Raw genomic sequence first — 19,890 nt, forward strand, 5'->3', positions numbered from 1 at the left:
CGGACCCCTGTTGCTCACTCCTTTCCTTTTTGTGTGGGAGGAGTGAGCCCTGCTTGTCAGAGCTCCCCCAGAGCCTGAGCTGCCAAGATAGAAACGCAGGCAGCACGTGGCAGGGCACACTCTGCTCTTAGGGAAACTACTTACTGTGGGTTAAGTGCCTTGGCTTTGCAGCGAATCCTAGGGAATAAGCTGCCTGAGGTCTCCCCAAGGTGGGACGTGAAAAGTCATTATTTCTCTGTGCTGTGACAAAGCGGAAAGGTTTGAAGCACGGGCCACGCTCCGTTCGTCCGAGTGCTCCATATGGCTGTGCGGGAGGATACGGGCGCTTTCCCACGGGCTCCACAATCTGCAGAGGAGGGTGCTTTGGCACTGAGCAGGCACCCGTGGAAATGTGCTCACACTGCTTCGTAAGTATAGGGTTGAGAGGGTGGGTTTTTTTTTTTTAACTGTTGCAAGATATGCAAGCAAAATGAACATTGGGATGCGAAGAGGTCACCAGGTTGTGTGTCTCTGGATTCAAACAAAGAGACCTGGTCTGTGTTGTGTGTGAACTGGGATGCATTGGAGGTAGAGCCATACAAATACACAATCTGCTCTGCCGCTGATGTGCAGCAGTCAAACACAAACTCATCTATATTTTAAAATAAGGACTTTAATTGCAAGCCCACATCTACCTGTGTGTGTAGGCAGATGGGAGCATGTTTCACTCAGATGCAATAGAATGCCAGCTTTTAGGGGAGAAAGAATTGCTAAGAGCTGCCTTCTTCCAATGGTGAAACTAAGAACGGGTTGCCCTGGGCAAAAATGCCTTGATCTTGGCTCACAAATACATTGGCCTTTGTTGCTCTTTTCACCACCCCAGCCTCCCTATTTCTATATTTCATCTTCGTAGTCCTTAAGTCTCTCACACACACAAGCATGAGGTGCCTGACACATGCTCTTCATATTTTAGGGTATAATCTGCCTGTTCTCTGCCCCCTCCATGCAAGTACATGCGTCCTGTGCTTGCTCTGGCCAAGCTGGAAGGCAGGCATTTAATTTTCAAACACTCACACTTGTAAATGTGCTAGAGATTTTGCTGAACTTTGTTCTTAAGAAATGGGTCCACAAGCCGGTAACATTACAATGAGTGTCTGAAAATTACGACTCTCAGCATAGACCACGACCTGGACCTTCCTTTTCTGTTTGCTGTGTGATATGCTCACCGCTGGCTTCTGGCAAATGGATGTGATCCTGTTCAGCATCAGGGGCAAGACTCAGGGTGAGAGGAGGATGAATTAACAACTTAATTTCTTCTATTTTCATTTGATTAGCTAGGAGGAGGCATGAGTCCCTGCTTGTGTGTTACTGGAGGCCTCGTGTCGGCCATGAATCACAGCTCCCAGCTGCCACACTCTGGTTGCATGTCAAGTTAATTATGATGTTGTAGTAAATATTCTTACAAGCAGAGCCCATCAATTAGAGCCTGCCGCATGCAAACTGCCCGACTCATTTTCCATCGCTCACCCAAGAAATGACAAAGATGAGAAAACAACTCAGACAAAAAAGGGCACGGGTCACGGGGCTGGGAACATCTCCGGGAGGAGGGCCAGGAGACAGGAACGGGCCCAAAGGGTCAGACTCTGTGCAAGGCAGTGAGGTGGTGCCAACAGACTTGAACTCATTGGCCAGACTCTCCTGGGTACAGTAAGTAAATCAGAGTTAGCAAGCAATCAATAAGCTGAAACATATTGGTGCAAAGTCTTAGAGGAAAGTCAAATTATCCTAAACCAGCTAGGGCTAGGAACCAGGGAACCAAAAAGTGCATATTCCTTGTCTTTTCTCTTGACAGGTTAATGTCCAGTTTTTCCTTTCCTTACTGCCTGTTCACCATAACACCATTCATCTCCTGCCCTGCCAGGCTTCTGCTGATCACAATTTCCCTTTGTGACTTGGTACTTGGTCCTACCCCCCACAGGATCTGTGAACTACAACTGGCCTTATCAGTTTCCATCTGTAGCACCAGAGAGCCGAGCCGGACCATAAACACCCCAAGCGCATGCACACAGCGCTCAAGAACTGAGGCCTTAATGCAGCGTGAATTCCACAGGCCCATGGATTCCTGCTTTCCTGTTGTGCTGCTGGTACTCTTTGCTAGCAAGCCGATGGCTCTTTCTGTTTGTCTTTCTTTGTCCTTCTCTTAATTTCACAGCCTGATACATCACTCAAAATATCTTCTTGGTGTTTATTTAAGGACAGATGGCGGGGCAACGACAAGATGGAGTGAGAAGTTCCAGGCAGCTTTTCTTTGGTTTCTAAACCTCGTGACGGAATCCATTAGTCACTAGTCACAGTGTGCTAACATCTGACATGTCCTTGGCTGTGTCTTGTGCCCGGCCGTCGGCGTGCTTGGAGAGCTCTTTGCTCCAACGGCCACTTCCACCTTCTGCCCGCACGCAGTTTGGTCCCCAGAGCGAGACCCCACTCTGAAAGGATGTGTATCCATCCCCACCATATCTGGTGCCCATGAAGGGACACAAGCCAGCCTGGTTTAGCCTGGTCTGTTGAATGCGAACAGGCACGTGTTGCATGCTCCGAGTATCACCCATCCCATACGCAACCCTTTTAACACACCAGCTCTGGCTGCTTTCCTCAGCCTTGGGCCCTGCTGTGTGGTGGCTCCCCTGAGCAGAGCAGGCATCTTGGGAAGAAAAATCCCAGTGACTTTCCTTAAATTTGCCCAAGAGGCTCCTCTGCCTGGTGAAATTTGCCCCCTTGGAGCTCCCTCCTGCCTCTTCTTTCTTCCCTCTACTCCTCTGACTGTCAGCAAGCTGGTGCTTTGCAAGAGGGAAGGCCCTTGCAGGCTTCCCCTGAGGCCAGACCCGCAGGGAAGGCAGGGGCACGTGCAGCCTCCGTTCCTGAGGGACAGGCAGCGGTGGCAGCTGGCAAGAGGCATCCACGCTGAAAGCTGCTGACGGCTTTCTGGGAGATTTGGAGTAATTACAGGGAACAAAAAGCTTCATACTTTAAAATGTCAAGCAGCGTTTATCTGAAATCCTCCCCAGCTGAGAGGAAATGAAAGAAGATGCAGCAATAAGACGGAGGAAAGCTGTACCCAGGGGCAGAGCAGTGCACACGCCGGGCTGCTCGCCCCACGCAGGCCTCCTGTCCCTGGCCAGGGGCTTTGCAGCAGCAGCCTTTGCGGGCAGCCTCCCGAGAACTGAACAATGTCACATCTGACTTTTGAAGGTGGCACGGAAGTCGTGCCGAGGTTATTTGTCACCCGCCTGCCATTTCTGGCTAAAGACACTGGTGGTTTGCTTTCATGCCCCAGCAGTGGATTAAGCATTCCAGTGCTGAGTGTACACTGCGACATTAGCAGGTGTCTTCTCAGCCAAAGCTAGGAGGATTTGGCGTGCTAACTCAGACCGTTTCGGCAGAGTGGCTGTGGGGAGCTTGCTGATGTTGCCCTGCACAGCGCGGCCGTGCCGGCCTGGCCCGCAGCCCACAGAGGATGCTCCCCCCGAGAGCCTTACGGATGCTGCTGGTGTTTTATGGCAGCCAGCGCTTGCTCTGCGCCTCTAATCCTGCAGCAAGCAGCCGAGGGGGATTCCCTCCAGGATTTTCTCTCTTCCATTTCCAGCTTTACACGGCAAAGCAAATTTGCTGCCTCTGCCTTGCTGCATGTTGCCAAGTGATAGCACTTGTGGGAAAATAAACATATATATATAAAAAAAAGAGACTAGCGAGAGGAGCCCAGAGGAGGCGGTCATCTTTGTAAAGACAAACCTAATGATCTGGAAACTGGCAGAGAGGCAAGACACTGCAAGCATTTCAAACAAACACAGGCTGTGCGTGCAAGGCATGGAAGTGCCATGTCAAGTGAGGAGCGTAAACTGTTCTGTTAGGCACCAGAGGCCTCGGGTGATTTTTTCCCCCTTTTTGCTCAGTAGTTTAACTTCTGCCTGAAGCTTTGGTGACTATGGTCATGAGGATGAGCTGGAGCAAGGGACTAAACAGTTCGGTTAGAGTTTCAGCTTGGTCTAGACTTCTCTCTGGTGCTCCAGGAAGCCACTAAAATGTTTGATCAGTATGTGACAGTCATTCATGGTTGCTGTTATTTTCATTCTTATGGAAAATTAATGCAAGAAATGAATGTAGGTATTTTCACTTTATTTATTTATTTATTTTTAACAGTTAAGCCCGTGGTTCCTGTCTGAGTCTGAGAAGCAGCATCCAAGACACACAGAGCTTGGCTCACAACATTCTGGACTTTGTTGCAATATTCAGAAGATGCTTTCTGCCTCCTGCAGCTAAGGGGAGCATGCAGTTCTTGCACCTCCAATTGCCAGTCACTCTGACAACACGATGAAATGTGTGCAGAAATGCCCAGACTGCACCGAAGTTGCAAGGAAAGCACGTCTCTGGTTCTGCTGAGCCAGGCACCAAGGTGTTAAGGAAAGCCAGCAGGAACATTGCAAGCGTCAGCCCTCTTTGCATGAATTATTACATAGTCTTTGTTGCATGATTATATGTTAGGGTATTTCTTAACCTAGGGAGAAAAAGACTCATTCTCAGCACTGTTTAAATTTTGAATGTATAACAGTGCAAGCCTAATGATATTATTTTCACAGAGCTTTTATTGCTTATTTATATTTGTTGCTTTTCTGTATACATTCATTTCACTGTTTATTTAACTATAATATTATTGAAGTTTCTCTGATTTGCTCTGCTTAAATCCAGATTCTCCAGTTGCCACATTGTAGGGCAAGAAGTGCCAAGCTGGTTTCTTTCTCCTTTTTCTTATTTATCTCTAGTGACTGCCTGGATTGAGACCTCTGAAATGACCAGGAGGGAGCCTTGAGCCTCTGGCCAGGAAGAGCCCACAGCAGGTTTTGGAGGCCAGCTGAAGCTGCTGAGGGCCCTCAGCTGGGAGCAGGGTGTGGGCAGGGGTAGCAGCAGTACCCATAAAGGTCTGGAGGAAGAGATACCTTTTATGGGGAGCAAACTGAGCCCAGAGCAGAGGGGGCTGGAGGCTTCTCTGGGTAAGCTGGGTGGCTGTGCACTTGCTCTGGGCCCAAAGCCGTCCTGGGATGTGATCTCTCTTTGCAGGTGGATGCCACCTCTGTTGCTTCTGTTTCAGGCAGGGCTTTTGCAGCTGTGTTACACAGATTTTTTTTTTTTGCTGAAGTTGAAGGGTTCATTGGGAGTGGCTCCTTCTTGTGTGAGGGTGGTTTCTTCCAGATGGGCTCTCCCAAGAATTGAGGGGTTTTCTTTCTTAGGTAGAAGCAGGACAAGCAAGTACTGTAGAAACAGAGGGATGAGGCTAGCGAGGGAGCACCCACGAGGTGCAGAGCAGGGTGGCTGAAATGAAGTTGTCCTATTGAGGCTGGTTGTGTGCTGAAGGCAATCCAGAGGGTTTCTGGAAACTTGCATGAAGTATCCAAAGGCTTTCTGTGGTATTGGGCAAATCCTTTTTTGCTGCTCTGCAACTAGGAAACAGCACTATGATGTCCTGGGAAGGAAGCACAGGTCCTCTCATACATATATATATATATTTCTTCCATCCCTTCCTATTACTGATACTCCTGAAGTCCTTACTGTCCTGAGGCTAGAGGTGAGACCCCTGTGAGGGCGCTGGGCATGTCCTAGCAGGGTTCTGTGCTACCCAGTACCTGTAGGTGCGGAGCGCCCTTTGGCTGCGCTTCAGGCAGGCTGCTGAAGAACCTGCTGAGCTGGGAAAAGGTGCTCAAAAGCTTTGATTGGTGCTAAAAGAGTCTCGGGCTTCATACTGCCAGGCAAATACTTCCATGTCTGAAAGCAAATTGGCTTTGCAGAAATACATAATAATATACTCTGGTTTCTGACCTTATGGAAATGTTTCTTTCAAAGAGTAAACATAATAGTGCTCCTATAGCACCATCTGCTTCCACTTTTCCCTAGGGTGCTTAGGACAATAACTGTTTCTGGTCTGTGGGAAACATGACAAATGTCCAAATTCTCTCATCATTGCTTCACTTCATTTCACAAAGTGACAAACCTTGCTAGAGTGAAAAGCAGAGAGAGAAACTTGTTTACAAGTAAACAAATAAAGCTTCCGTTGTGCACAAACGTGCCGCAAACACAAGTGCTCCCAGAAGACTGGGTACTGCTGCAGAGCTGGGATGGCGTTGATCTCCGTTTGCTGGGGCGAGGTAGAGCATGCCGATCTGGTGGTAGCTGGTCTTAGGTTGTTTATCCTGTCCTGCCCTCTAATGGGAAAGTGCCAATAAGCCTCAGCTGAGGGAGGGTGTGCACAGGAGTCAAGCGTGCGTGCTGCCCAGCACGGCCCTCATCTGAGTCATGCAACAGCGGAGAGCAGGTATCGTGTGCGTGCACTGCGTGGGGACCAAGCGAGAGGTGCTCGGCACGCAGGGCAAGGCAGGTAGGCAGAGGAGGGACTGTGCTTGCAGCCAGGCGTGAGCACTGCCTGCTGTCTTCACCCGTGTTCCTGGGCTCTCTGGAAAAGCGACTCGGTGGAGGAAGTGCTGAGTAACTCCTCCTGTCCTATCCCCTGGGACTGCAGTTCCTAAGTGAAACGTCCCCAGCAAGTCTGCTGAAGTCACCTGGGTAATGCGCTTGCGAGAACAATCCTCACCTCCTCCCCTCTTCCCCTGCTCTCCTCTACAGATGCGCACAGCCATTTCCAGCACTGGGTTGAGCAGCAAGAGAACTTCATTGCAAAAGAAGCTTTTGCTGACAAGCTATTCGGCGCTTAACATCTCATTACAAATATGGCTCTAACTCTGGTCCATTTGCAAAGCTTTGGTATGAAACTAAGCCTCAAGAAACAAACCTAGGGTAATTAGCTACAATGGAAATAGGAAGGAAATAATAGCCTGTTATCCGAGAGCCTACAACTGTGCTAGTTATGCCACAACAATAATAACCCCTTGCTGGGAGAAATGCTGAGGGCGTGCTATTGTGTGGACTGAGGCTTAGTGTGATGCTGATGGGAAGAGATGTTTATGAACAGCAGCAGCAGCAGCGTATGGTAATATGGGTGAGATGCAGACTGAAGAGGTAGGAGTCTTTTTCCCTGTGACTCTTCCAACAGGGGAAGATCTCGTGCTATGAATGTCACTTATGCCTCTTTGAAGAAGATAGAGGCAAAAGAAGAAATGCAGTCAGCTCTGGAAAAATGCTGTGAAGCAGGAGACTTAGCAGCTCAGCCTATTTTCCTTATAGAGAGGAAGGTCAAAAATGAGCTGACCGCCTCTGAACAGGCTCTGGGCAGGTGGGGCAGAGAGGAGGGAGCTGCCTGTACCCTACCTGTTCAGAGGTTCTAATCCCGCGGGGAAAGGCACAGCGAGCAGAAATTGCTCGATGAGGAAGCTGGACAAATTCAAATTAGAAATGAGGTGCAAACTTAATTAAAAGGATGCTCAAGTGCTGGAACAAACTGCCCAGTGAATTAATACTGCCTTTGAAGCATTCAGATGCAGGCTGTATGTTGTTGTGGATGACGTGCTGGAGCTGAGTGTGGGTTATTTGGCTCAATATGGGAATAGCTATGCTAAACTCCCTGTGTTGTGCAGGAAGCTAGAGCTGATAACTGAACAATTGCTTCTAGCTTTGGAGGTCTGCAGCTGGATATCCTGTGTCAAATGTTTTGTCCTTGCAGCATCTCAAGTGTGGGCTCAAGCAGCTGCTGCTGCGCACATAATTTGTCAGCCCGGTCATCTTGCATGGGCAAATGAGTGGCTTGGTCAAGGTCTCTGGGTTCAGAAGCAACCCCAATGGGAAACTCTTGTCTAACAAGGGTTAGTAGCAGTGATGACTGCAAAGGGTAAGGGAAGTAGTCTGTACTTGAGGTATTTCTTTATGGAAACAAATGTCTGTTTGAGTCTTTTGCTTGGTGAGAATACTGTCTTTAGAAGAGCACTTCTGGAAAGCAGCTGAGACCATGTCTTCAGGAGAGTAAATGGGATAGCATCTTGTTAAATAGGTATAGTAACAGTTCCGAACTGATGTCACAACCCCCCTTTTTTTTTCCTCTCCCAGTTGGCACCTGCTGTTCAGTAGATTCCCCACTGTGGAAAGCCTGTGGAAAGCCTGCTCAATTGGAGGGACGTGCTCCTGTGTGCACAAAGGAAAACAGCAAGACACAGATAAACCTTCAGCCTTTTCACTGTTGCTTCCACAGGCAGAAACTGAGGCCACTGCTTTAGACCTAAGTGGTCAGTAACCTGATGGGAAAGTTGGGGTGCAGGGAGGATGAGGAAGAAACTAGGAAGGTGGCTAGGATGGCAGAAGGTCTCTGTTCCTTGCTGGTGCCTCTGGGTGACCTGCAGTGTGCAGCCCTTACTGCAGAGCTGGTTCTTCTAGCCCTGGGGAGAGTGAGGCTTGCTTGGCTGCTGTAGAGCCTTAGTGGCATGCTGCTGTCCTGCATTTGCAGCACCACTGCCATGCGTTTAAAATATGTGCTCTTGGGGTCAGGTGAGCATGTACCTGACTTGTTCCAGAGATATTTCCCATCCTCACCCCCGTTACAGGATGGTTTGACAGTCGGATTGATCTTGCTCATGTTGTCATATGGTGATTATGCAGGGTGTTCTGCTGCCCCGGAGAAGCTGTGTGCAGACCAGTGCAGCGGGTACTTCTGCAGGAATGGCTAGTATGATTTAAAAAAGTACTTTGTGTGAGCGCATGACCAGATGTTGTTTTTAATCTCTGTCATCTTCTTGGCAGATAGACCTTGGAATCATGTGGGCTGAAGCACTTGTGGTTACAGTTGTCCTCATTGTACTGGATACAGATGTCTAATTCCCCCAGGTCAGTTATGTTCTCCACATCTTCCCTTCTTGGAAGCAGGGAGTGGGAGGGCACGGTGGGGGAGAACAAGGAGAACTTCAGGAGAAGTGTGAAGAATCAAAAAACTCATACACAATATCGGCAGTGTTTTTAATCCAAGTTGCTGACCCACTGTCTCAGCAGTGTGGTTCTTGTAGCATCTTGCATGCTCTACTAGGTTAAGGATATCTTTCATTTCATGCTTGCAGGCTTTGAGATGGCTTGGGAGAACTGAGCTCAGGCTGGTAGCGAAGGGTTACAGTATCTAGGCCTGCAGTTTTTGTGGATAATACAATATATATTAATGAGCCTTAAATTCTATCTTGAACAATATCCGGGGAGATTAATGACTTGATAGAGAAAACATCTCGGAGCTAAGGAAGATCTGGCTGACCCTTGCCTCTCCTGCTCGCTTAGGGGAGAAGAGAAGATGATGGTTTGGCGGGAGGCGGTGCCAGGAGTTGCCCACCCACCTGCCTGTCCTGCTGCCGCTGTGGGACAGGCTGTCGGGAGCCTTCACCAGCAGGCGAAGAGCGCGGACTGTGGAGATGAAGAGCAGCCCGCCCTGGCGAGCTGGGGTGCTCTCCCCAGCCTGAGCTGGCTGAGCTGTGACTCCCAGCACCCTGTGTCGGGAGCACCTGTGGGAATAAGGGGTTTTTGTGGCACAGAATGCTTTGTTTTTGCTAACATCCCATTCACTTTAAGTAGATATCGCTTGTGCACTTAAGGTCTTGTTCCTGCTCCCCTAGCTGGATGGGAGGCCTCTCCAATGTCTGCTTTGTGGCAGGACCCCCATAGCTAGGTGAGCTGGTGGCCGGCACCATATGACATATGAAGTAAACCTCATAAACTGGGAAAGGCTAAAATACACTTGCTTATTAGAATTAAAATCTATACCTCTTACTGGAGGAGCAATGGGCTATGTTAACTAAAATCCAGTTAATTGGCAAAGGGATCTGTAACATAGTGACAGTGAACTTCACCCTGGAGAAGGCATTTAGCCAATTGTACTCTAAAAATATGCAGGCCAGGAGAGCAGAGTTATGATAGTGATTGTTCTCAGCCTGAGAAATGCAGCAATGAGCAAAAGTTCAGAAGTCTGCGTGCTCCTTATCTGCACCTTGGCACCATGCAAAAGCCGCAGCCCACAAAGAACCATTTCATACTGCTGGGCTGTGTGCCTTGCTCTGCACAGAGGAAGCCTGTCCACTTCTAGGATCATTATTCAAAGGTACTTTGATTCAGCCTTTTTCTTTTTGCATTTAAATATCCTTCTCGTGAAGGGATGACTTTCTGGATTTCAGCGGGACTTTACTCGACTTCCCCTGCTTGTCCATTGCTTGGGCAAGGCACAACCTCACAGTGTGGCTCAGTAATCCGGTGCGTGTGTGCAGGGGATACTTTCTAACTGGTTACTTTCAGTAACCCATTCCGTTTAGCTGCGTTTTCTCTATCGGGACTTAAGTGCTAGTGTATGTCTCTAAGCGTTGAAAACTGCCTTAAACACAAGGGTGGAATTTAGGGTGTCCCAAATGAATAAGGACTTGTATAATAACACTGAACAAAGAAAAGGAAGCTTGCAGTTCCTGCTGCTGCAGCAGCATTTGTTTCTTGGAGGCTGCTTTAAATCATGACCTTTTTGCCCAGGAAGACGTTAACATGGAAAGCGGAGAACTGAAACTCTCCCTCTGGAGAGGTGGTGTGGAAAAATCCGTGTGCTGGGGAAGGCTGGACTTTGAAGGAATGCAGTTAGTACTTGTGTAACCGCACTGACTGAAACTGGCCCAAAAGGAAGATTTTTCATAACAGAGTTAACGTATGGTATTGGAGTCCAGGGATATAATTAATCAGATTACTGCCCTTCTGTAAGTGAAGGGCATCTCCTCCACTGCTAAAGCAAAGCAGAGAAAATTAGACCGAGGGTAACTGAATAGTAAATGTTCTATCACTTCCCTAAACACTTGAGCTTCTGGAGAAAATTAAGCTATGTAAAATTTCTGATCAAATTCAGCAGAAACCTTTGGTTGGAGAAAAGATCATGAATTTAGTGACTAATTGTAATGCTTGCAATAAATGAGAGACTAGGCAGATAAGAAGTGCAATGGTCTGTGGGAAGTCATATGAAGTAAGATGCTCCCAGGAGAGAGAGAGAGGTTGTTCCGCTGGAAACCTCCTTGGAATAATGGGTCATTCATATCCCAGACAATGACTTCAACCTGGCATAGGAGGGAGGGGAGGGGGGGCAGTCTCCCACGAGCCAGGTGCACTTTGTTTAGTGGAGTAAAACAGGCCAAAGAGAAATGACTGCAGAACAAATGTACCTGTGAGGAATGGAGGGGGAGCAAACTCAAGGGAGGGAAACAAAACTGCAGGGGGAACAAAGTGACGTTGACACAAACTGCAGCATAAAATGTGAGAAGGCACAGACTGCAGACCTTTCTATAGGCGCTGTTTATGTTGTACGTGTTTGCCTTGCCTCGTCAGGAGGCTCCTCCAAGAGAAAGGATCTCCCTCTGCCCATATTTGGTCCCCCAGCGCCGCAGTGCACTGCTTGGCATCAGCTGGACTCAGCTGGTTGAGCTCTAGGTCATTGGGGCAGGGGAGCCTGGAGCCATAGGCCTCTTCCAGGAGCTGTTTTGTAGGTCCCACAGAAGGCACGAGAACGTGGGGCTCACTTCATTTCCCTTTCCTCCTCAGTCCTTTGAACTCCTGGTGCGTTCAGAGCCTTGCCAAGTGTGCTCCACTGGCTGAAAGGTCTGTGACTGGGAAAGATGTTTTGCCACCAGTGTCATATTATCTGTAAAGCTGAAAATGCCGTGATACTGGGCGGATAATATGCTTCACCACTTACTTCATATGGTGCCAGCTGTTCCTTAAATAAATGATTGTGTCAGGTTCTTACGGTAGTTCCTTTTCCTTGATTCTTTCTACTGAGAAACTCATTTTCCTGAAATTGCCTTTGCTTTGTTCTATAATCATTCTGCAGCAAATTCCCCCAGGAAGGAGGCTGGAATGAGGCTGTTTTGGGCTTTACATGAGCGTGTGTGCTGCAGCAGGAAGCAGGGGGAAAAGCATCATGAAATTTCCTTGCCCCAATGACAAAAATGAGAGGTCCAAGAGGAAGAGAATTAAAAGCATCTTGGGGTGGGGTGGTGAATATAATAGGGGGGTGAGGGGGGAAGTAGGTACCCCTTCCTGCTGCAGATGTTCTTGGATTCTGGGCACCAGTGAGCAAGTAAACTACATCACCTCCTTAGCAATTTATTGTATGCAGGACTTTACTCACTGTCTTTGAGATGATGACTTCAGCTATGAAGAATATGAAATAAATCATTGGAATGAATGATATAGTGACAGCATGTCAAGTTTAGACTAGCAACTTTCTACTTCTTGGAAATATCTAAATGGGACTGGACACTTATATGAAATATGGAGAGATGTGTGGCTCCATTAGACAGGGCAAATGCATACAGGACATAAACTATCTTCCTTTCTGTCAGTGCATCCCACTGCCTGAGGTCAAAAAGAGTCTTACTGAATAATTTCCCCTTATGAGGCTTGGAATAGGGGCCTTTCTTGCAGACAAGATGCTGGGTGAGATAGATGATTAGTCAGATCCAGTCAGGCAGCTCTTATTTCTCACAGTGACATGTGTGCTCTGTTCCGCAAGTTAGCGATTAAACTGCTCTGAGTGCAATGTAAGTGTAGGACAAGCTCTGCCACCTTCTTTCCAGAGAGCTAAATGCAGAAGCAGAGTGTGCTAGGTCTCAGATCTTCACCTGTGTATTTGTGGGGTTCAGTCATACCTCCAGACATCTGGTGGTGGCAGTGAAGCCCCCATGCTTTTGAGGGACTTTGTTGTTATTTTCTGTGACCCCAGCATCAATGCTGGGAAACCACAGTGAGAATATCCAGGACTCATTAGCCCTTATGAGATTTGGCAGGCAATTACCAGGATTAGACAGGTTTTAGGCTGTTGCTTTTGGCCATTTTTCTGATTACACGCTGACAGAAACTGCCTTATCTCCCTAAGAAGCCCTTTTAGTAGGGGAGAGCCCAGAGGCAGAAGGAAAGGGAAAGTGGTGAGGGAGGAAGTGATAAAACAGAGGCAGTGAGAGGCAGGGACGGGACGATGCTCTGAGATGGTGGAAAGGGCTTCTCCGTGCCTGGGGCTTCATCACCCGGTTCCCTGGATTCTGAGAAGCTTGGGGAGAGCAAACCCACCCCCCTTTAGGCCAGCGTCGTTTGGGTGACTTGAGACGCAATAGTGGTAACAATTTTGAGTATTTTTGTCAGCTTTCTTGCAAAGAAAAACCAAGAACATGAGAGTAATGGAGGAGACCCAGGGCTGGAGGAGCTGTCCTCCTCCCCATTGTGCCCAATAGCGCTCCCAGAAATCCTTCCAGGCCTTTCCCCGCCTCTCCTGGGGAGCGTTCATCTTCCATCTGCACCTAGCACAAACACTCAAGTTGCTGAACAGGGTGAGTTAATGCTTCCACCTTCAGCTGAGCTTGCAGCAGGCTCCCGGTTTTCTTCTGAGTGATTCCCAGCATCAATCACTTCTTGCTCAGTGGCAGGTGCAGCTGCGCAGGCAGAGCCCGATCCTTCCAGGCACGCTGGCAAGGGGGAAGCTGGGAGGCAGCCACGTGTGCACGGAGAGGCTGCTCGGCTCCCCAGCCTCTGCCCGCCAAAGCCTCTGCCCACATTTAAGCAGGAGGAGACACGTAGTCTTCCTCTCGTCAACGGCAAATCGGAAAGAAGCGAACAACAAAAGGGGACCGTAGGTACAAGGAGCAGAAATGTTCTCTGTGGTGACTTCTGGCACCAGGGGAATAAGGTGATGCTGCAGCTCACGGCTCCTCGCCTCCTGCCCCTGCTGCTGCAGGGCTCAGGCGTTAGGGCATTGGAGACTGGGCGCTCGCTCATCCCCGATGAAATCAGTCCTGCCTGCCTTGGTGTTGATTGGCATGCTTTCCGTTGGGCCTTCTGTGGGTGAGTGTGCCTCAGTGGCAGAGACCTCTGGGCTTCCGGGGGGTTGCCTCAGGCTTGTGCAACCTCACACTTCAGAGCTCTGTGTGTCAGACCTACCCGCTGGGTCTGCCCGGGACGTGGAGCAGCAGTTCGCACGTTGTGCTCCGGAGGCAAGCGCCTTTGGCAGCCGGTGAGTGTCAGACACCTCAGCTTGGATGTGGTCCGAGCCTTCGAATGCAGCAAATGCTGCTGGGAGCTCCCAAGGCTAATTAAAGCTGAAACCCAGTTTTGTTTCGGCCGGGACTGTCCAGCTGTGACAGCCTGGCTGGGGGAGCACAAGGACTAGGGGAAGGCTTTAAAGTCTCCTGGAGATTAGCCGCAGAACCTGTTTCAGCAAGGCAGGGCTGCTTTAAATCCTAGGGAGGACCTCTTTGTGGGTCTCTCTTTTAAGCACTGACCGTTTCAGAGTCTTGGGTCCTTCCAGCCTAGTCCTACAGAGAGAAGTTAGCTTCCGTATTGGAAAGGATAGAGCAACCTGAGCACAGGCTAAAAGGAGTAACCGATTTCCTTTGCTTCCTGGTGCAAAGCCAAGGCTGATGTGAGGCAGATTTGGATGAGATGGTGGTTGTGGCACTTGGAGCGGCAAGTGGGAAGAACAAAGGTTTCCCATCTGCCTTGCAGCTTGATTTATGATTCTAGGTACGGGCTACAGCCACATGGCCCTGACTGAGTCTGCTCTGGAGGTGAAAGGAGCCTGTATGTGTGTGTGCAATAAAGCAACTCTCACCAATTATGTTTGGGGAGGAATGCATCAGGTAAGGCACGGAGAAAGCAGTTTTACTTGCCAAGAAGCAACCTTTTCTTGCTAATCTCGCCTAACCGAGGGAGAGGGTTTTTGGTTATTGCAAATACTTGTAGCATGTCGCTTATCAAACTGCAGGCCAGATCTTCATTGTCAGTGTATGTAGCTGTGCCCTTACCAGCTGTGACTGTTAAGCAACAGGAGCTAACGTCTGGCTTGGTGCTGTGCAGTGGTGCTTCACTCAGCTGGCAGCCAAGTCGGGCTTAGTGGTGGAGGGGACGTGCTCTTCTCGATAGTGCTCATCCACGCTGCGGTGGCCATATAACTTGGAGGGGCATTTCCCTGCTACTGCCCACACATGCAAGCAGCACTGCTCTCCCTGGCTTCTCTAAAGAATCGTGGGAGAATGGTTGAAAACGAGGTGGAAAAAGCTGTTCTCCTTCCTATTCCTAAGTGTGTGTAAAAGCAATTAATTTAAAAAACTCTCTCTTTTTAGCTAGTGCTTTCTTCTTGTAAGCAAACAGAGCTGACAGAAATACTGGTCCCCGTTTCCGCAGTCCTGGGGAGCCGCCTGGGCTCTGCGCTGGTGCTTCGTAGTCCTCCAGCACCACCTACAGTCCCCGGCGCGTGGGAGAAGATGCTCCGGTGGCACCAGGTACGGACAGCCTGCAGCTGCAAGGACGGTCCCTGAGGCAGGGCTGTGAACACTTGCAGTCCTCAGTTTCTCACCCCTTGGATGGGAGAGCTGTGTCAGCCCTGCACATGAGTGCGGCTTGGCGGGGAGTGCGGGTCCGGCTGGCGAGCTGCTTGCACAGACAGGCTGGGCTGCGTGTCTGTCACGGGACTTTTAGCAGGAGCTGTGGCTGCTGCTCTAGCACAAGAAGTGCTGGCAAGGCCTGCTTTCTATCGGCCAAGTGCATTGCAGCAGCAGGAAGTTACAAGGGAAACCAGAAGCCAGTGATCTGCTGCTTGACCTTTGTTGCTCTTCCCAGCCCAAAGGAGAGCCAGCTTGGAGGTGGAGAACTGCCCCACGGCTCTCACCTGACCCATACCCCCGGTCCAAGTGTGCTCATGCTCCCCTCTGCCAGCGCGGCACCGTTTGCCCCGGAGCTGGTGCCGCGCCACGGCGGGTTTAGCCCGGCGCTGCCGCTGCTCTTTGGCCGCTTGGCGCATGGCAGGGACGTGCGAGATGCCGAGGGGTGGGTAGGTGGAAGAAGGCTTTGCGAGTGCTGGCCGCGTGCCCACTGCTGCTCCAGGGGCTGGGGGCCGTTCCCGAGGCTCTCCTGGTGGCGTGTGAGCTCAGGGGCAGGGAGGCGAGCAGGCCGGCCCCAGACAAAGGCGCCCTTCAGGCGGCGGCCAGTGTGCGCGGTGCGCGTGCATGGCGCGGCGCCGCCGGCGTGCACGGTGAAACTGGAGCCGCTGGCAGGAGGCCTGCGGCGGGGTCCTGCCGCAGCGCTGCACGCAGCGCCCGCAGCGCCGGCTCCCCGGGGCTAGCATGGTGAGCGGCGCCGTCACCCGCTGCGCCTGCTGCGGAGCTCCCGGGCTGCATCCTGGGTTACCTTGCAGTAGGTTTGCTTCTCCTTGATATCCTTCTTTTCCGCCTGCCTTCCCTCCTTCCCCAGAGGCTGGCCCAGAGCCCCGCTGGAGCGCGTCCCCCCAGCCTGGCGCAGGGTGGGGACGCTGTGCAGAGTCACAGGAGCCAGCCAGCAGAGCTGCGGGGAGAAGCAGGCACGACCCGCGTCCCCGCAGGATACGGTGAGCCACTTAGGGGCTTGTGGGGGGACGGGCCCCCAATTCCAGCCTCCTGCGGGATGTGTGGATGTAGCTTACGCCTTCACGGAGGCAGCAAGCCCTTGTTCCAGGCTGCAGCCATGTGGGGGGTTCTCTGGGCGAGGAGAGGCAAGACCAGGCTTATCCTTCCCCTGCTCTGTTCTGTAAAGGTTCTTCTAGTGCGCTGCTCAGAAACCTATGTGCTGCACGGAGGCTGCTCCCACTGCTCGGGATGGTTGGCCTGCTGGCAGGGACGGCGGCTGGGGCATGGCTTCTAGGTCAGTGCCTTCCTCGTGATGGCCCCGCTAACGTGGCAGAGCTGGAGCTGGGAGCCTGGGTGTGCGCAGCTGCTGGCGGCAGGGCTGCACGGAGCTGCAGCGCCTGCAGGTGCATGGAGGCGGCACCAGCTCTGACACTCGTTGCCGCCCCAGCGAGAGGCAGAGAGGCACATCCAACCTTCTCAGTGGTGGCACGGGCCAGTGCCAACACTGTGCACCTTGCTGGACTGTCCTGGCCGTGCAATGCCCCCTGTACCCTCTTCTCCCCCAAGTGAAACACCTGCAGCGGCCTCCGACAGACCTGGGCTTCACCTCACCGCAGGAAGCAGGAGCTATCGCAGTGTGCAACGGCAGCGACAAGGAGGAGCCCGTGGTGTCCCGAGCTCCTGGCACAGGTTTGTCCCTTCCCTCCTCGCGCAGCAAGCACGGCGGGGGCGAGGAGGGGGTGCTGTGGGGGGCAGCACGCAGGGGACCTTAGCCGGGCACTCTGCATGTCGTTGTGCAGCAAAGCTGCCACGCTTCAAGGAGGAGAACTCACAGGCTCACCTTAATAAAAATGTCTTCAGTGTCTTTCAGAATAAACCCAGAGAACTCCCTGCTGGAAGTGCAGATGGAAAGCAGGCCCGGCTGGCTCCTGGCATGCCACGAGCGGTGGGAGTTCTCCCTGGGGACGCGGCTCTGCCGGCAGCTGGGCTACCTCAGGTGTGTGGCGCTGCCAGGGGCAGCGGGGCCGAGCGTCGGGAGCCTGGCAGCTGCGCTGTCACCCTGCAGGATGAACCACCAGAAGGCGGTGAACGTGACGGACATCCGTCTGGACGGTGCGCAGCAGTTCGCCCAGATAAGACCTGAGTGGGGCGGCCGCCTGCAAGACATGTGGCAGATCAGGTAGGGGCAGCTCCAGGGAAGGCAGGCGAGGAGGATGCGGTGCTGGCGCTGCCCATGAGCAGCCCCTTGGGGTTGGCCAAGGCATCTGTGCGAGTCGGAGCGGGGTTTTACCCCTGCAGGAGCGCCTGTGAGTCAGGTTGGGTCGTGGCTCTGAAATGCTCAGGTAAGTGCTCGCTCCCCTGGTGCCTGCCCGGCCACTGCACCGGGGCCCGCGGGCCCTGGCTCACGTGCCCGGGGCGGCCCGCAGAGTGCGGGCTGCGCCCCGGGGCTGCCCGCGTGCTCGGCGGCGCCGATGCGCCCCGCGGGCGCTGGCCCTGGCAGGTCAGCGTGCAGCACGGCTCCCAGCACCGCTGTGGCGGCTCCGTGCTGGCCCCCGACTGGATTGTCACTGCGGCCCACTGCGTGCACAGGTAGCGCCCGCTGTCCTGTGCCCTGCGCTCCGCACCAGCGACTTCAGCCTTGCCGAGGGACACCACACCCGGAGTTCTGTTCAGTTACAGACGGCGCCGGGAGGCCTCCAACTGGCTGGTATTTGCTGGGGTGGTCACCCACGGGGCTGCTGGACAAGAGGCAGGGATGGCGGTGGAGAAAATCATCTACCACTCTCTTTACGATGACAAAACTCTGGACTACGACATCGCCCTGATGAAGCTCCAAGCCCCTTTGAACTTCTCGGGTGAGTGGCCGTGGGCGCGCAGCACGGCGGCCTGTCAGGCTGCCGCTCACGGGGCCCTTTCCCGCAGACGCTGTGCGTGCCGTGTGCCTGCCGCCCGCCCGCCAGGACCTCCTCCAAGGCTCCTACTGCTGGGTCTCTGGCTGGGGCTACACCAGCCCGCAGCAAGGTAAGCTTTGGTGCCCGCGTCCCCCACAGGGTGCAGGCACCCCGCTCATCCCCTCCTGCTCGCTCAAGATACCTCGTCTTGCTCTTCCTCCTTGCGCAGCGCAGATTACTGAGACGCTGAAAGAGGCTCTGGTGCCCCTGATCGGCACCACGCTGTGCAACAGCTCGTGCATGTACGCGGGCGAGCTCACCGCCCGGATGCTGTGCGCCGGCTACCCGCACGGGCAGATCGACGCCTGCCAGGTAGCAGCAGGGCCGCCGGAGGCGCGCGGCCGCTCGCGAGGCGCTGAACCTTGCTCTGCCTTGCAGGGGGACAGCGGCGGCCCCTTGGTTTGCCAGGATGGGCCCACGTGGCGCTTAGTCGGCATCGTGAGCTGGGGCCAGGGCTGCGGGGAGCCCAACCACCCGGGCGTCTACACCAACGTGGCTCAACTGCTGCCCTGGATTCACCACATCACCGAGGTAAGCTGCAGCAAGGGGGCAAAGCGCGTGCGCCCCGGGGCCGCACGCAGGCAGCGGCAGAGCACCTGCCTTGAAGCTCACCACTCAGCTGGGGGAATGTCCCTGGGGGAACGGCAGGTGTCTGTCACCTACAGATGCCTTCGGCCACATCAGCCCCAGAACGATTCCCGTGCCTCCAGTGTGCTTCCACTGCAGGGCAATGTAGCTGTCTGGACACATGAATGTCCAGAAAAAAACAGGAAAACCGCCCAACCCACAGCATTGCACTAATTCGTTTTCTCCCCCCCCACCCAACCCCCCCTTTTTTTTTTTTATTTATGTTTTGCTTGACCAGATCTACTAGAAGCAAAGCAAGGAGAGGCTTCAAAGAGCAAAACTTCGTCCAGGCTGCACAGCAAGTGAAGAACAGTCCACGAATAATTCATACTGTCTGTAACCATACCCACGGCAGAGCCCTCAGATGACAGTAGGAAACTTGGCCAGTACAAATAGTTTATTATAGAAAATAGAGTGTTATATTTCTGTGAAGAATCCACATGGGAGAAGTGTTTTTCAAAATATGGATTTCTTGGATCGCCACGTGTAAAAGGGATCCAGAGGAAGCTACACGGGTGTGCTCAGCTGCCCCAGCAGGCAGAGACTGTTCAGATCTGTGATGACCCAGGTGCACTGCAGACGCCAGCGGTGATCCAGGTACTAGAGAAAAGCTCGGGAATACAAACAGCAGTTGGACCAAAGTACAAATGAAAAGGCTACAATGGTAGATAAGAAAGACCAAAATGCTAAGTTCCTGGGGAGCAGAACTTCCATAAGCAGACTGCAAGCGCTAGGGGGTAGGAAATATGTTGTTCCACGTATGTAGCACCCAGAACATCTTGACTTTATTGCAACAAATGCTATTGGTGACATTTCAATAAAACCTGTACATTTCTCAGAATCAAGAGTTTGCTACTGCAAGAGAGTCCAGGACAGCCAGCTCTCTATTTCTGTTGGCAGGCCCGTGGAACAGTAAAGGAAATAGCTTACTGGAGGGCATTAAGAATAAAAAAAAGTACTAAAAATATACTTTA

The 19,890-nt window shown here is 52.1% G+C and overlaps 1 protein-coding gene across 2 annotated transcripts; it reads left to right on the forward strand.

Moving 5' to 3' along the window:
- Window positions 1-4,971: 4,971 nt before the first annotated feature.
- TMPRSS5 (transmembrane serine protease 5) lies at window positions 4,972-19,549 on the forward strand. 2 transcript variants are annotated; one of them, XM_026040267.1, is made up of 17 exons: window positions 4,972-5,024; window positions 8,023-8,198; window positions 8,710-8,793; window positions 9,229-10,042; window positions 15,142-15,239; window positions 16,207-16,339; window positions 16,525-16,632; window positions 16,905-17,027; window positions 17,199-17,334; window positions 17,404-17,517; window positions 17,637-17,680; window positions 17,765-17,927; window positions 18,012-18,193; window positions 18,261-18,359; window positions 18,459-18,601; window positions 18,668-18,820; window positions 19,155-19,549. In XM_026040267.1, the coding sequence occupies exons 5-17, from the start codon at window positions 15,222-15,224 to the stop codon at window positions 19,161-19,163; spliced, it is 1,425 nt and encodes a 474-aa protein (XP_025896052.1). In that variant the 5' UTR covers window positions 4,972-5,024; window positions 8,023-8,198; window positions 8,710-8,793; window positions 9,229-10,042; window positions 15,142-15,221; the 3' UTR covers window positions 19,164-19,549. The 2 variants fall into 2 exon arrangements, with proteins under 2 accessions (XP_025896052.1, XP_025896053.1); XM_026040268.1 differs by lacking the exons at window positions 4,972-5,024; window positions 8,023-8,198; window positions 8,710-8,793; ... (2 more) ...; window positions 16,207-16,339; window positions 16,525-16,632 and having other exon boundaries at window positions 16,923-17,027; window positions 17,209-17,334.
- The last annotated feature ends 341 nt before the right edge of the window (window positions 19,550-19,890 follow it).

This window comes from Nothoprocta perdicaria, unplaced genomic scaffold, assembly GCF_003342845.1.
Source record: "Nothoprocta perdicaria isolate Ctin4 unplaced genomic scaffold, notPer1 scaffold_252, whole genome shotgun sequence".
Lineage (NCBI taxonomy): Eukaryota > Metazoa > Chordata > Aves > Tinamiformes > Tinamidae > Nothoprocta > Nothoprocta perdicaria.